Source organism: Balaenoptera musculus, chromosome 6 (assembly GCF_009873245.2).
Source record: "Balaenoptera musculus isolate JJ_BM4_2016_0621 chromosome 6, mBalMus1.pri.v3, whole genome shotgun sequence".
Taxonomy (NCBI): Eukaryota; Metazoa; Chordata; class Mammalia; order Artiodactyla; family Balaenopteridae; genus Balaenoptera; species Balaenoptera musculus.
The window spans coordinates 24599608-24616898 of NC_045790.1; the positions used below are offsets into that span (position 1 = coordinate 24599608).

Sequence of the window (17291 nt, forward strand, 5' to 3'; positions counted from 1 at the left end):
TCAAAATACCAAGAGCATTTTACTTATGTGTATATCATACTGGCCTATATTTGAGGTGAAGTTATAAGAAATGGAAAAATTCAACTTGCCTTTTCGGGGACAGAGAGTATGGAGGCTTCTTGGAACCTACATGGGTGCAGGTTCCATCTGCTCTGCACCTGCTGTCTGGGCCTGCTCCTCTACAGAGGTTTCTCCAGAAAAAAGAACAGACAGGAGGATTGGAGGTAAGTAAAAACGCCACTTCCAAACTTCAAAGAGTTCTGAGTTTTTAAATGCTTCATTCTGTAAGACATTAATCTGTTTTAAAAAACATTTTATCGAAGCATAATATACTTATAATATTAACCTCATTTAAAAAGCAATTACTGCTGAGCTCTGGGACAGAAGTCATGAAAGGATCTCCTTCCAGAAGATGCTACTACAGCAAGGATTTAAATCATTTTCCTTAGGAGGGCTTGCACAGCCTAAGGAAAGCGAGAGTTAGGGAAGATAGGCATTCCACAGTTGGAACTAAATAGAAAGGAGGCATTTCACATGCTGTAACAGATCTACTGTTTTTAAAGTCTCTTCGGTGATTATCTGACACTAAGGCTACTTGTATACTACATTATAGATTGTCATTTCAGTGTCTGGGCCATGAAATCTGTTACTGGTGTGAAAATGAAAAAGGGGAGCCTGAGGCTCCTTCAGACAGTGAAACCACTTTGAGTGGGTTGAGTCAGATCTGCCTGTAGGGAACCGTGCTACCTAAAAGGGAGCTCCAGTGAGGGTCCCGGCTCACACCGCCCTATTTCTCCCAGAAAAGCAGTAAACCCAGCGGGCAGTGGGGTCAATCTGCCACCTTTCCAACTTCCTCAGAATTACGACTCCACTCCTTGTGAACAACCAAAAGTCTGGAGAGTTATTTCCCAAGTTAATTAAAGATACCAACGCGATTAAGGTTGAGAGAGCAGGTGATCATTTCTAAAACTCGGTAACTACACTTGGGGACACAGCGCAGAGACTTATTCCTTTCTCCATTGGGGACAGTGGCTTCTGCTCCCTCCTCCCTCCCAGATGCACCCCGACTTCCAGTTCCTAACCAGCCTGCCCACTTTCCCTCTGCAGCCACCCCGGCCAGGGCACTGGTCCCACCTCGGGATGACTGGCCCTCCCGGGACGAGGACGGGACCTCTTTGGGGTGACCAGACCCCAGGGATTAGGGCTTCTCAGGGCACAGGGATGGGAAGGGGCCTCCTCTGCGTGACCGGTCCTTGGGGACGAGACAGGGCCTCCTCGGAATGACTAGACCCGGGGACTAAGATGGGGCTTCCAAAGGGTGACCAACGACGGGACGGGGCCTTCTCGGGGTGACCGGCTTCCGGGATGAGGCCTCTTCAGGGTGACCAGATCCCGAGGACCGAACGCGGACTCTTCGGGGTGACCGGCTCCGAGCGGGTACGGGGAGAGGGCTGCCTGACCGGCTTCCGGGGATAAGGCCGTCTCGGGGTGACCAGATCCTGGAGCCGGGGATGTGGCCTCCTCGGGTGACCAGCTCTGGGAGACCAGGAAGGGGACGAGATGAGGCCACCGCTCTGAGACCTCCCGGGAGCTCGCGCAGGCCCAGCGGCGCCGCTTGGGCCCGGCGCCCCCTTCCCTGGACTGGACCTCGCGGACTCTCCCAGGTCTGTCCTCCTCGGTCTCGGACTGGGGTTCAGGATCGGAGTCCTGGCCCTCGGTGTACCGACCGCTCAGTGCGGTGTACCGGCAGCTGAGCCGCGGCACCGCCTCTTCCGCCTCTTCCGCCGGCCCACGTAAGTCAGCTGGCATCGCCCCGCCCCTCCGCCGCCGCCCGCCCGCCCGCGCGAGGCCGCCTCAGCCTGGCCTGGGCCTGGAGCGGCGCACGGCGCAGGTCCCTCCCCGCCATGGCCCTGGGAGGCGGCAGCACATGGCGGCAGCAGCGGCCATGAGCGCGCCCGCGGCCCGGCCCGGCCCCCCCTAGAGCCCGCCGCCCCGGCCCCGGCCAGCGCCACGGCCCCGCCGCCCCCGGCCCCGCCGCCCCGCCGCCCCGCGCCCGCCGCCGCCGCCGCCGCCATGGGCGTGCAGGGCTTCCAGGACTACATCGAGAAGCACTGCCCGAGCGCCGTGGTGCCGGTGGAGCTGCAGAAGCTGGCCCGGGGCAGCCTGGTGGGCGGCGGGCGGCAGCGGCCCCCGCACACGCCGCTGCGCCTGCTGGTGGACGCCGACAACTGCCTGCATCGCCTCTACGGCGGCTTCTACACCGACTGGGTGAGCGGCGGCCAGTGGAACCACATGCTCGGCTACCTGGCCGCGCTAGCCAAGGCCTGCTTCGGCGGCAACATCGAGCTCTTCGTCTTCTTCAACGGCGCGCTCGAGAAGGCGCGGCTGCACGAGTGGGTCAAGCGGCAGGGCAACGAGCGCCAGACGGCGCAGCAGATCGTCAGCCATGTCCAGAACAAGGGCACCCCGCCGCCCAAGGTCTGGTTCCTGCCACCCGTCTGCATGGCGCACTGCATCCGCCTGGCGCTCATCCGCTTCCACGTCAAGGTGCGGCCCGCCGGGCGGGCAGGCTGGCCGGGGTCCGCGTGGGCCTGGGGGCCGGGGGCGGGGTTGGAGGCCGGGGCTGGGCTGGGGTCTGCGTGGGCGTGGGGCCGGAGTAGCTGGAATTCAGAGTCAGGGTGGGTCGGGATCTGGAGTCCGAGGTCGGGGTTGGACTGGAGTTTGGGGGACCAGAGAGGGAGCGGGCCGGAGTTCTGGGCCTGAGTCGGGGTCTGGGGTCCGGGCTTGGGCCGGGGTTGGGGTCTGGGGTCCGAGCGGGTCGGGGTCTGGGCTCGGGGCGGGCCGGGGTCTGAAGTTGGAGCTGGGCCGGGTTCGGGGTCTGGGTCCTGGGGACCGCAGGCGCCTCTCCCCTCCTGGTCTGAACTGCTGCAAAATGGACGCGCGGCCTGGAGCCCGGCCGGCGGCTGCGAGTGCCCGGGGTCTGGGGACTTCGGCTGCTCCAGGCCGTTCGAGAACCTTAGGACCAGCGGATAGCTGCAGGCTTGGAGGGTGCAGTGCCACCATCGCTGAGATCCGGAGTATTCCTCCACTCTTTGAAGCAGGTAGATTACTAACCTGAACTTTTATGAGACGCTGGTTTTCCTTTAGCAGGGCTTGAACAGCAACAGGTTTTTTGGGGGAGCAAGTGGGATAGATGGCGACAGGAAGGGGTCTCCAGCCACTGAGGGTGGATGGAAGGTCTGCCTACTGCTGTCACCCCGGCTCAGCTGGGGGCAGTGACCTGGGCAAGGCCTGTGGAGTTAGCCTCCTCTTGAGAACGCAGGGCTGGGTCCAGGTTCCCTGGAAGATGACAGTTTTTAGAGAAATTGTCGGATTTTCGTGTGTGTTAGATTTCAAAGAATCATAAAGTTTGACATGCTGAAATTTTGTCAGTTCTGTGACTTAAGAGTCTACGTGAAAAAGTCTTTGGTTCTGTGTATCTGATGTGAAGAGAGTAGTTCAGAGTCAGGGCAAAGAGAATGTGAATCAGAGTTTACAGGATTTATTTCTCTCTGCACAGTGAGGATTCCGCCACTTTGGGCTGTGCACTCAGGTAATCAGAGCTTTGACTGTCCGGCATTCTGCTGTGCTTTTGGCAGAGGTCTCCTCCCTGAACCCAGGCCAAGGAGTGCTTGAGGACCTAGCAGCCACGGCAGAGATAACATGCAAATCAATGACCCTTGACTTGAGTTTTGATTGCTTCCTTTTTCATTGTTCTTTGTTTAAACGTTTTAGGGGGGCTGTTTTGGTTTTCTGACTTTTGCCACTCTGCTTTCCAACGTGTTTGTCATTCCTTTATTTCTTCTTGAAACTGTGCTTGTTCCCAAAGTTTGTGAAATTCAAACTTCCTGATTGCTCTTGCCTGTGCTGAGATGGTGGTGGTTAAGCCTAAAGTGATAGCGGAAGTCCCACCCCGATCCTGTTGCAATTGGTGACAGGGTTTCTTAGTCTGCGGGTCGAGGCTGCTGGAAGAGCGGCGATTGGTCTGTGAATATGGCAGAGACGTAGCCTGCGTCCCTGGGGAAGTTCGGCTGAGAGCCAGGGACTGCTGCTGGCATTTTCTGCCCTGGAGCCTGGGCTCTCTGAGAAGTAAGACAGTGCCGACTCCCAGGTGTGATCCACCTCCAGAAGATGCCCTGAGTGTTAACAGTTTTATCTTGTTCAGAGATGGAAACTGCTACTGGGAAGACAATGAGCTTTCTAGTCAAGTGGCTTTCAAAGGAACACTGTGAATTTTACTTAGGATTAGAGTCAGTGTTTGTACACAGTCTCTGTATCTTTTGAAAGAACTGCTAAATTCTTTTTTAATTGTAAAATTTCTTCATGTTTATCTTTGTGCCCCTGTAAATGTCTCACTTACCTGCTGGGTGCCCAGAATTTTGACCAATGTGTGAGTAAGTGAGTAAGAAACTAGATTTAAGATCATTTCTTCCACTTAGGTTTCTGCACTCAAGATATAATTGAGTCTATAATTATTTTGCTTTAGATAAGCTTTTAACTCCTTATATAGAATCACAATATAGTGTTAATTGTACAGTTTAATATAGTAATGACTCAATTCCCTGGTGGACACTTAACTGGCAGCCTCACCTTTTTGGAAAATGCCTAAGAAATCTAACTACTAAAAATTTCTCAGCAGCCAAATGAGAGGTCAGGAAGCTTTGGTATAGTGACCCAAAAAGGAAAAAAAGAAGCTTTCTGTTTCCTCATTGAAGAATCAACTTCTCTCCCTTGTAGACTGCCCTCTCCTTTTCAGATGTAATTCTGATAAGCTTAGTTATCTGTTTCTAAACTTAGCTTGAGAAAAGGGTGCAGAGGAAAGTCTGCCAGGCAGGCGCACCATTAATAGAAGGAAGTGACACTTCACAAGGGAGAAGATAGAAAAAGCTATAAAAAACACACATAATTCTGGGGCTTCCTTAGAAAAAAGAAAGCAACCCTATGTACTTCAGTAGCCCCTGAGGGTGGTATGGTTTACTCTCTGAGGATGATTTTGAGCCAGAAAAATTTATGTTCAGCATTCTCTAAGGGAGTGAAGGGAGTGTACTGTTTTTTTAAAAATGCCCATTAAATGGTTAAGTGAATTAACACCATGATGGCATATCACTACATACTTGTTAGAATGGCTAAAATAAATAATTCTGGCAATGCCAAGTGCTGGAGAGAATGCTGAGCAATTGGAATCGTCCCACATGGCTGGTGGGAATGCAAGATGGCACGACACCCTGAAAAACAGCTCCCTTAGTTTCTTATAAAATGCATTTACCACGTGGTCCAGCAATTGTACTCCTGGGTATTTTCCTAATGAAACTATTATTCACACAAAAACTGAACTTGAATCCTCATAGCAGTTTTATTCATAATAGCCAAAACTGGAAACAACCAAAATATCCTTTAATAGGTGAATAGTTAAGCTATGGTACCGTGCAGTACTACTTAGCAATAAAAAGGGAGAAACTACTGATACACACAACTCGGATGCGTCTTTATAGCTTCATGTTGAGTGAAAGAAGCCAAGCTCAAAAGGTATGGTTCTATTCATATGACATTCTCTTGAAGATAAGGCTGTAGTGATGGGGACCCGATGAGTGGTTGCCTGAGGGTGTGAATATAAAGGGACAGCAGGAGGGAGCTTTTTGGGGTGATGGAACTGTTCTGTAACCTAAGGTAGTGGTGGTAGCATGTTGTAAAATCATAGGACTATACATCAAAAGTAAATAAAAGTTAATTTTACTGTATGATATTTGTACTTTTTTTAAAGGTTAAATAAAAATTGGCAAAGGAATTGATGCAAACATCTCACTATATATAATGTTGGGCACATGAGGCATTTTTCTTATAAAAATCTACCATCGTATTGGTCGTCTCCAGGGTTCTGTAAACTGGCAGAAAGTCTTAATTTCCTGTCAGCTTTGCTTAGAGAAATCTTTTTTGGCTTAGAAGAGTATGTCTTTGCTAAAGTAATAATTGCATTTCTTTAACCATTAGAAGTTGGCCCACACATCAGCTAATTTTGTTCAGGTCATTAAACTGCCCGGCCTGAACTTGGCTTCTGTTAGTTACTAGGAGCATTTCCTCTTGTGTGCCTTGAGTCATCATAACCTTTGAAACTTGGTGAGGACTGATGTTGATTTAAAAATCTTGGTGGCATTAAATGCCTAGAGCTTTACTAAATGTTTCTGCCTGAAGACTTGTGGTGTTGGTGTACAGGTTTATAATGAAGTCCTTGAAATCTTATCCTGAATTGGTACTCTGGGGTATTTACTGAGATCTTACATAAAGCAGAGCTCATGTTTTAAGTCACTGGAAGAATGTGAGATTAGGCTGTGGCCTGAGATCTTGGGATGATGATCTCTTTCTTTGTATACTTTGTAGGGTGCCAGTCCCATGCTAGGTCATCTCTCACAGAGCTGTCTCATTTAGCCCTCAGTGTTTTGTTAATATGGGAAGAAACGGGATTGCTGATTGAGCAACGTCTGGGGACAAGTAACCAGTAACTTCAAGAGGGAAGTGGTGTGCTGAAGTCAAAGTTCAGTTTCATTGTGCAAGAATGCTGTGGGGTGTGCCTACCTGCAGTTCACTCTCAGGTCAGATCTGATAGCAAACGCCTCTGCCGCTTTTTCCAGGTGGCACAGTTTCTATCCAAGAGACACTGAAAACTAGCAATATACTGTTATTCTTAAAGCTCTCTAATTGATCAGGGAATACTTACAATTCAGAATTGACCACATTATAACTCAAACCAGCCATACATTTAAAATACTTATTTTAAAATATTTATTTTCTTCAAGTGTACCAGTTTTGTGACTGGCTTATTTTACCTAGCGTAATGTCTTCAAGGTTCGTCCATGTTGTAATGTTGTGTCAGAATTTCCTTCCCTTATAAGGCTGAATAATACCGTATCCTGTGGATGGACCACATTTAGTTTATGGATTCTTGGGTTGTTTCCCCCATTGGCTGTTGTGACTAATGAATAGTGCTGCTGTGAATATGGGTGTACAAAAACCTGTTGGGAGTCCCTGCTTTCAGTTCTTTGGGGTATGTACCGAGGAGTGGAATTGCTGGATCATTTGGCAATTCTATATTTAATTTCTCGAGGAATCACCATACTGTTTTCCACAGCAGCTGCCTGTGTATATTTTATATTATATATCATATGTTATCAAAATAGTTTTAGTTTTTAACATTAATGTGATCACTACATTATTCAGCAATTTGTTTTTTTCTGAGTATGTAAAAAATCTTTTCATGTCTATACTTAACAGTTCTAATTCTTTTTAATGCCTGCATAGTGTATGATTTATCTATCCCCTACAAATGGTATGCACACACAGACTTGATAGATTGAAGAGTGTGCACATTTTAAATGCCTTACAAGACTATAGAGCCAACATTGCCAGACCGTCAGATTTTTCAAGAAAGTCAGAAATCCAGATTTTTATTTGAAATTATCCCATTTAAAAAACACCTTTAAGCCAAGGAAAATGGACGCCGGGCTAGATTCAGATCTTGAGCCACCAATTTGTGACTTCAGCACTGATACTTATCAACAATTATCACCCATTTTTTAGGTGTAAAGTTAGACTTACCAAAGCCCATTGCCTCTTCCCTTCAACATTGCATTGTTGAAGCTTTTTTGTTTATCAAAGCACTTCCATTTCCTGGAGTTACTGAAATACGACTTTCCATAAATGCCATAATTCTGTGGACCTTCTCTGTTATATACTCTTCTCATTATTACCCATATTACCTCTTTTGAGGTTAATACTATGCACATATTCTTTCAACATCTGACAGTTTCCAGTGCACCTTTTACTGTTCTCAAAGACTTGAGCAGCTGGTTTTATGTACTTAGAGATTACTTCTCCCATACCCCATTCAACACACAAACTGACTATTCTCCTCTCTAATCTGATCTCAGATTACTCACCTCTAGTGACTATTGTAATTTCACTTTAGCTACCCTAGGGTTTGTTCCCTATAATTAGCAGGAAGAATGATACCACCTTTAAGACTTCAAACTGCATGTCCCCCCTAGAGCCTGACTTCTACTGATATACCCTTCATTCTCCTTTCACTTTCCACAATTGTCTCTTCTCCCAGTCTGTTCTGATTTCACTTTTAGCCCTAACTGGTTTGAGCCTGATGGTCACCTATTTCAAAGTTACACTTACCACCCTAGAGTCATCTTTGGCATTTTTATCATTCCATCCTGCCAGTCCCTGCAATATGACACGTCAGCTCTAGCCCAGCAGTCTCTTACTTACACTTCTGTTCCTCATTTCTAGTATTCCCAACATGTGAACTCACCAAGTTTACCAAAAAGGTCTGGTGGGTTGTGAAACCAAATTATTGGGTGTTTATTAGCATTTAGAAAAATTCACGCAGAATAAAATAGAATAAAAAGTAGAATGCAAGACATGTATTAAGGGTAAATACCATTATATTAAACTGTGTCTTACTGTGGACAGTAGTCAGAATTGCCTCTGGATCTGACCAGGCCCCCATGCCTAGTATCAACAGTGGAACTCATCTTGCACACAATGTCAGAGCAGCCTGCAGGGTCCTCAGGTGAGTCATTCTCCTGGCAACCACTGTCAACAAAACCATTAATCCAAACTCCTTATTCAGGCTTTTAGACCCTCCTGCAATCTGAATCCATTCTACCTTCCTTCAGTTTCACAATTCTTCTATTATACTTTTAAAATGCTCCCAACCAGACTGTTCACTGTTTGCCCAAGAAATGTCCATTTCCCAACTCTACTGATGTCTCCCTCTGTCTACCCCACTTTCGCTTGTCAGAATTTTGGTTCTACCTCAAAGCCCATCTCAACAGCTTTATTATAGCTACCTTCATATGTCACTAACTCTAAGCTACTTGAGGCCAGGAACTAATTTTACTCCTCCTGTATTTCCTATGTTTAGTATAGTCATTCAACTTTTTAATCATAAATTTACTTTGTTCTATTTATATAGGCAAATTTAATTATTTTCTTTCAACACCTGGATCAATGGCCATTAAGTAAGATTTGTTTTCTTACTTTAAATTTCTTACTCTGTCTTCTCTGGTTTCCAGTGATGATTCATTCTCCCTTTAGCAAACATTGAGTGCCTGTTATTGGCCAGGTGTGGAGGAGTGAATATAGCAGAAAAGAATGGAATCCTTTAAGGAGTTTACTCTAGTGGAAGCAGGGGGCTCGTTTACATCATTTTCCCATGTCACGTTTGGAACTTTCTTTGATGCCATAGGACAATCTGTTTAGTCAGTGAAGAGCAGTAAGTGATTCTCAACAGGGGCTAGAGGGCTGGTGATTTTGGCAAGGTCTAGAGACATTTTTGATTGTCACAGATGAGGGCATACTGGCTGCAGGCATCTAGAGGCAGGGGCCAGGGTTGCTGCTAAACATTCTACAATGCCCAGGACAGCCCCACGGTAAAGAATTATCCATTCCCAAATATCACCAGTGCCAAGGCTAGGAAATCCTTGTGTGAACAAGTCAAAGAATTCTAAGCTTTAGGCCTTAGTAAAGCCATATAAATGTTTGAAATAGAGATTTCTAAGTATACCAGGGAGAGAAGTAAAAAAAAAAAAAGAATACAGCTTAGTTTTCTAAATAAGATACGTACATACACACACCTTCTCTCTTATATATTTCTAGACCCACATTGCTCTTCATTTTGTTTTATACAATTAGAATTTATACAATGGAAAGAAATTAATTAAAACATACTACACATTCCAGCCTTAGTAAGAAATTGACCATAGGAATAAATAGCATGTAATATGAAGAGGAGTTCCTTTTTTTTTTAATTGGGATATAGTGGACATACAGCATTATATTAGTTTCAGCTGCACAGCATAATGATTCAATATATGTATATATTGTGAAATGATCACCACATTGTCTAGTTAACATCCATCACCATACATAGTTATACTTTTTTTCTTATGAGAATTTTTAAGCTCTCTCTTAGCGACTTTCAAATATACAATACAGTGTTAACTATACTCTCCATGCTGTACATTACATCCACATGACTTATTTATTTTATACAGATGACCCTTGAACAACACGTGTTTGAGCAGTGTGGGTCCACTTATATGTGGATTTTTTTCAATAGTAAATATTACAATCTGTGGTTGGTTGAGTCCATGGATGCAGAACCGTGGATGGAGGACTAACTATAAAGTTATACACAGATTTTTGACTGCGTGGAGGGTTGGTTTGCCTAAACACCTCCCTCCCCATTGTTCAGGGGGTCAACTGTAACTGGAAGTTTGTACATTTAGACTTCCTTCACCCATTTTCTCCACCCCCACCCTAAAGAAGCGATACTTTAGAATTTGAAAAATTAGATTTATTTTCCAATGGGTTTATAGACAAAGTTTTATAAATAGAACAGTTAGATGTAAATGAATCAGAGTTCAGATAGAAATATTCTAAAATTCTCCAAATGTCTCTATATAGCTGGAATTGTTTATTTTTTACTTATGTTTATGTTTTCTCTAGCAAGTAAGTCCTATGATGGATGACCACCTCTTAGAACATTATGTTATCCATCTCTTAGAACACTGGCATGTAGTAGGTGTTCAAAATATATTTGAGAAATGGAAAAATAAATCAATTCCAGACTCACCAGTTAGTCACCTTGTGCAAGGCAGTGATGGCAGAAAGATGGTAGAAAGTTTGTGTGCAAACCCAGAGTCTAGTCAGTTCCACAGATAAGTAGTCTCAGCTTGGCCACCTGGCACAGAGGCTTTATCTTTGAGTAAGCCCTTTATGCTTGTTAATTTAGGAGCTGTGTTGAAGACATCAAAGGGGTGACTGCTTAGGGAAATGGGCTGCATTTAGCCATCTTTTTTTTCTCCCTTGTTATACGTGGCTCTATCAAACATTGTTTCTCGGCATTTTAGGGCCAGTATAGAGTTGAACTTGGCACACTGATTTATCTGCAAAGGTGATGGTAAATCTACAGTAATTAAGGATCTGTGATCTAGAAATGTGATTCTTTTTTACCCTGGTTACTTGGTATTTCCCGCTTGTCTCTAGAATAAATTTATTTCTTTGGAAAAACTGAAGCTACCCTGTTGGTAGTTGGCCAATTAGTGTAGGAAAATATACTGGAAGGAGTATTACTGGAGGGTTGGGTTTTCATAGGTCTGGAGTGTATTGTTCATCTTCATGAGCAGGAGTGCCAGCCAGTCCAGACTGGGAGGGCCTCCCTGGACTGCTTGGATGAGCACAGGCACCATGGTTTTTCAACCTCCTGTACCTATGTGAGCCATTAAAGATGTCAGTAAAGAGTTTGCACGTGTCACCATTTTGAAATAAGTTGCATCAATCTGAGATTCATTTTTCTAAATTCCAAAAGTTAAATTTTGATGTATTTTGGAACTGGATTTTTAAGAAGAATACTATTGCTAGGAGTTAGCTGAATCATTAGGAGATTAATATAGTAGGCTGAATAGACACTGAATACAAATAACGTTGGTGTTTCAACACTCCTTTTTTTTTTAAAATTAATTTTTATTGGAGTATAGTTGCTTTACAATGTTGTGTTAGCCTCCACTGCACAACGAAATGAATCAGCCAAACACATACAGATATCCCCTCCCTTTTGGACTTGCCTCCCATTTAGGTTACCACTGTGCAGTAGGTGAGTTCCCTGTGCTATATAGCATGTTCCTATCAGTTGTCCATTTTATCCGTAGTATCAATAATGTGTATGTGTCAGTCCCAGTCTCCCAGTTCCTCCCACCCCACCCCTTTCCCCCTTGGTTCAACATTCCTTTTATTATTTTATTTTAAAAATGTATGAAGTTTAACTTGCATTTCTTTTAGGACATTCACTCTCTTATTTAATTTTTTAACAGAGAAAGGAAACAGTTTTATTATTGAATAAGCATTGAAACAGATTGCAGTTGCATCACAGGCAACCTGCTAAAGAGATTGCAGAGAAGAAATCTCACCCTTTTATGTAGGCTGGCAGATATAATACATTACATATATGCTAATGTCATTATCCAAAGGAAAAATAAAACTTCTCTTTTGACAAGGAGGAAGTTATATCTTGGAGCTAAGTGCCTAGGATTTCTGAGAAAACAGGGAGACGGGGTGCCACCCTCTTATTATTATTATAATTTTTATCTTTATTTTTGTAATTGTAAACTATATATAACAAAAGTTTTACCATTTTAACCATTTCTTATTTTTATTTTTGTATTAATTTATTTTATTTTTGGCTGCATTGGGCCTTCGTTGCTGCACACGGGCTTTCTCTAGTTGCGGCTAGCGGGGGCTGCTCTTCGTTGCATTGCGCAGGCTTCTCACTGTGGTGGCTTCTCTTGTTGCAGAGCACGGGCTCTAGGTGCGCAGGCTTCAGTAGTTGTGGCGGGTGGGCATAGCAGTTGTGGCTTGCAGGCTCTAGAGCACAGGCTCAGTAGTTGTGCACGGACTTAGTTGCTCCGCAGCTAAGCATGTGGAATCTTCCCGGGCCAGGGCTCGAACCCGTGTCCCCTGCATTGGCAGGCGGATTCTTGACCACTGCGCCACCAGGGAAGCCCGCCCATTTTAACCATTTTTAAGTGGAATTAAGTTCAGTGGAATTAAGTACAATCTTCCCTCAGGTATATGTAGGGGACTGATTCCAGGAGCCCCCTCAGATACCAAAATCCAAGGATGCTCAAGTCCCTGATGTAAAATGGTGTAGTACAGTGAGTCCAGTCGGCCCTCCATATCAGCGGATGCGAAACCGCATTCACACTGCTGTGCACCCATCACTACCATCAATCTCCAGAACTTTCTCATCTTCCCAAAGTGAAACTGTCCTCATTGAGCACTAGCTCCCCATTCCTCTCTGCCAGCCTGTGGCAGCCACCATTTCACTTTCCTGTCTCTATGAATCTGACTACTTAAGGCACCTCATATGGATGGAATCACACAGAATTTATCTTTTTGTGACTGGTTTATTTCACTGAGCATAGTGTCCTCGAGGTTCATCCGTGTTGTAGCATGTGTCAGAATTTCCTTCCTTTTCGAGGCTGCATAATAATCTTTTGTGTGGATAGAACACATTTTGCTTATCTGTTCATCTGTCAGTGGACTCTTAGGTTGCTTCTACCTTTTGGCTATTGTGAATAATATTGCTATGAAAATGGGGGTGCAAATATCTGTCTGAATCCTTGCGTTCAGTTCTTTTGAGTATATGCCCAGAAATGGAATTGCAGGATCATATGGTGATTTTATATTTTGAGAACTGTTATACCATTTTCCACAGCAACTGCACCATTTTACATTCCTACCAGCAATATGTGAGGGTTCCAATTTTTCCACATCCTCGCCAACACTTGCTTATTTCTGTTTTTTTTTTTAGTAGCCATCTTAATTGGTGTGAAATGGTATCTCGTGGTTTTGATTTACATTTCCCTATGATTAATGAAGTTGAGAATCTTTTCATGTGCCACTCCCTTATTTTAAAAGAAATTGTTTTTCCTTGCTTTTAAGACTACTGCAACCAATTCTTATAGAATAACCAAGAGCTATATAAGGTAAGACGTTTATTCAGCCATGATTACAGATTTCCTGAGGAGGAGAGATTTACTTTTAGAGACATTGCTAATGTATGTCATGACACTAAAATTGCTCTTTTAAAGTAAACAACAACAATAAAAATCTTCTACCAAGTTAGCGTTGACTTTCATGTTCTCACTCTTCAGCTCGACTTGAGTAGGGAGTAAGTAGCCTGAGTAAGTTTTACCCACCTCACACATAGTGTCTAGAATTCTGCTGGATAAAGGTCAGAGCCTGATTTTTTTTTTTTTTTAACAAAAGAATTTAGGTTGACTTATCCTCTTATGTTCAGGTTAACTTACATCTTTTAAGGCTGGTAGCTGGTTGAAGGACGTGTCACATTATTCCCTGAGCTTCTGTAAAATTATTCTAAAGAAAAACCACATATGATATTTTTATCTGTGTGTCAGAAAATCTCTTTATGACAACTCATAGTGTTTCAGGTCCTGCATGCAAAGTATGAAGAAGCAGATCCTTTCTCACATAGCTTACTTAAAAATAAATAGTACCTGACATTTATCAAGTGCTTATTATTTATGAATGATTCTGAGCTGTTTACATGTAGTAACTCATTTAATCATCACAGCTACCCTGTGAGGTAGGAGAGTACTATTATTTTTGCAGATGAAGAAATGGAAGTACAGAAAGTATTAAAGTAGGCAGTGGAGTTCACCTGGTGCCAGAGACACAAAACCTCACTGTACAAGTGCTTCTTCACTGGAGATTAGGAGTAAGTAACGGTGTTACATTTTCATTCTTGTGGGACTTTCCGCATAGCTGCTTTCAGCATTAATAAATAATTACATTCACAAAGTAAGCTTGAGAATTTTTTAGTCATTATTCTTTGTAAAAAATACTGAATTTTGATGTATCTGCCTTTTTAATGATGAAACTTAAAACTATTGAGATAAAAAGATTTAACTAGGATTCTGTGGCAAATATATAGTTGTATAAAATTATCCCTAGCTAAATACAAAATACTTCATTGGGACCAAAAGTGGGGCGTTTTGCCAGCTACTGAAGATCTTCAACACTGATTGCATACACCATGTTTCTTGGTGACGGATGGGTGGAGAGGTGAGGCGAGGTGTTTGGTGGTTCCCAGCCTGGTTGTGGCTACCAAAGCACGTATCAAGTGGGCTTCCCTCGTGGCGCAGTGGTTAAGAATCTGCCTGCCATTCAAGGGACACAGGTTCGAGCCCTGGCCCGGGAAGATCCCACATGCCGCGGAGCAACTAAGCCCGTGCACCACAACTACTGAGCCTGAGCTCTAGAGCCCGCAAGCCACAACAACTGAGCCCACGTGCCACAACTACTGAAGCCCGCACGCCTAGAGCCTGTGCTCCGCAAAAAGAGAAGCCACAGCAATGAGAAGCCCGTGCACCGCAACAAAGAGTAGCCCCTGCTCACCTCAACTAGAGAAAGCCCGCGCACAGCAACGAAGACTCAACACAGCCAAAAATAAAAAAATAAAATAAATAAATTTATATATAAAAAAAATTAGTAAATGACGAATGCTCTGTGCACTGTACACAGGAGCTCTGCGGTTTCACTCCCTTGATCCGAAGTCGCATTTTGATGCAGTGGGGATGGCAGCCATGGCAAAAATCCGTCAAGGGGGCTTCCCTGGTGGCGCAGTGGTTGAGAACCCGCCTGCCAGTGCAGGGGACACGGGTTCGAGCCCTGGTCTGGGAAGATCCCACATGCCGCGGACCAACTAAGCCCGTGAGCCACAACTACTGAGCCTGCGCGTCTGGAGCCTGTGCTCCGCAACAAGAGAGGCCGCGATAGTGAGAGGCCCGCGCACCGCGATGAAGAGTGGCCCCCGCTTGCAACAACTAGAGAAAGCCCTCGCACAGAAACAAAGACCCAACACAGCCAAAAATAAATAAATAATAAAATAAATATTAAAAAAAAAAAAAATCCGTCAAGGCCTGGTGCCTTTAAGGTGGTAGGCGGTCTGGTTACTCGCCTGGGGTTTTCTGTGAGGAGGCTATGCATAACTCCAAGTCTGGCTCACTCTCATAGGAGGCCTTCACCCTTTCTTTATCACCCGTGAGTAGGTAGGTCTCAGCTTAATTTTTTAGCTTGCTTTATACTCTTCGGGAGTTCAAATTGAAATAATCTTCCCAACATTGTATTTCATAGTTTTTACTCACTTCTAAAATAAGAATTAAGAACTAGACATACCATTTTCATTAAGCATAATGTGCCCAGCCTGAGCCAGGAGCTGGAAGGCCAGGGAATTGGAGAAACAGAACACGGGGAATAGGGTGAGTAGAAGAGACGGGAAACGGGAGTGAAAGGCATTCAGACCGGAAGAAAGACACACTCAAAGGAGAAAGAACAGCGATACCCTGTTAGACCCTGATTCCTAGAAGCTTAACCTCTGGGATTTAATTTTTATTTTTAATTAAATAACTACCTCTCAGGTTCTGTTTTGATGCAATCCAGGTGTTTTCCTATCCCCACCCAAACCTTGCATCGAGTCTCCTTTGCACCGCATCCAGTTCTCTGCCCCTGACTCTTTACCAGGCTCTTTGACATAAGTCTTGAGGAATTGTTCAGTGGGCCTCTTACAAGTATTCTTGGTTGTTGGACTTTATTCTTTCATTCATAGGTTTATGCCGTCTGTGGTGGGCTTTCCTACTTCCCTTAGTTGGACTGTCTGGGGAGAGTTGTGTTTTCACACGATAGACTCTCGGAGACTTTGCCTGTCAGGCCTTTCAGTGCTTTGTTCACATGATGAAATAGCTTAAAACAGTCTCTCAGTTAGTGTCTTGTAGACCAGGGGTCCCCAACCCCTGGGGTACGGACTGGTACCGGTCCATGGCCTGTTAGGAGCCAGGCCGCACAGCAGGAGGTGAGCAGCGGAGGAGTGAGCAGAAGCTTCATCTGTATTTACAGCTGCTCTCCATGGCTCGCATTACTGCCTGAGCTCTGCCTCCTGTGAGATCACCTGCGGCATTAGATTTTTATAGGAGTGCGAACCCTACTGTGAACTGCACATGTGAGGGATGTAGGTTGTGCGCTCCTTATGAGAATCTAATGCCTGATCATCTGAGGTGGAGCTGAGGCGGTGACGCTAGCACTGGGGAGTGGCTGCAAATACAGATTATCATTAGCAGAGAGGTTTGACTGCACAGAGACCATAAAAAATCAATTACTTGCAGACTCATATCAAAACTCTATCAGTAAAGGAAGCTCAGGGCTCCCACTGATTCTGCATTATGGTGAGTTGTATAATTATTTCATTATATATTACAATGTAATCATAATAGAAATCAAGTGCACAATAAATGTAATGCACTTGAATCATTCCGAAACCATTCCTCCCCCCGCCGCCTCCAATCCGTGGAAAAATTGTCTTTCAGGAAACTGGTCCCTGGTGCCAAAAAGGTTGGGGACCGCTGTTGTAGACTATTGTGTTTTTTTTTTTTTTTTTTCTTTTTAAAATAAACTTCTTACTTGGGAATAATTTGGGGTTTATAGAAAAGTTGCAAAAATGGTACAGAGAGTTCCTGAATATCCTTCACTCAGCTTTCATGCGTCTTAGCATCCTATGAGCTAGTACAACTGTTACAACTAAGAAATTAGCATTGGTACAGTACCATTAACTGCATTATGTATTTCATTCAGATTTTTTCCATTTTCCACCTGTATCCTTTTTGGGTTCCCTG

General features: G+C 44.3%; 1 protein-coding gene across 4 annotated transcripts in view; it reads left to right on the plus strand.

Annotated features, from left to right (window-relative positions):
• Positions 1-1863: 1863 nt before the first annotated feature.
• Positions 1864-17291, plus strand: part of FAM120A (family with sequence similarity 120A) — a 103991-nt gene continuing 88563 nt past the window's right edge. Inside the window, exon 1 of one of the 4 annotated variants that reach the window (XM_036856774.1) lies at positions 1864-2547. In XM_036856774.1, the coding sequence (XP_036712669.1) occupies positions 2074-2547 (474 nt within the window). In that variant the 5' untranslated portion in view covers positions 1864-2073. The remainder of the gene's footprint in view (positions 2548-17291) is intronic. The other 3 variants (XM_036856773.1, XM_036856771.1, XM_036856772.1) reach the window with 3 other exon arrangements.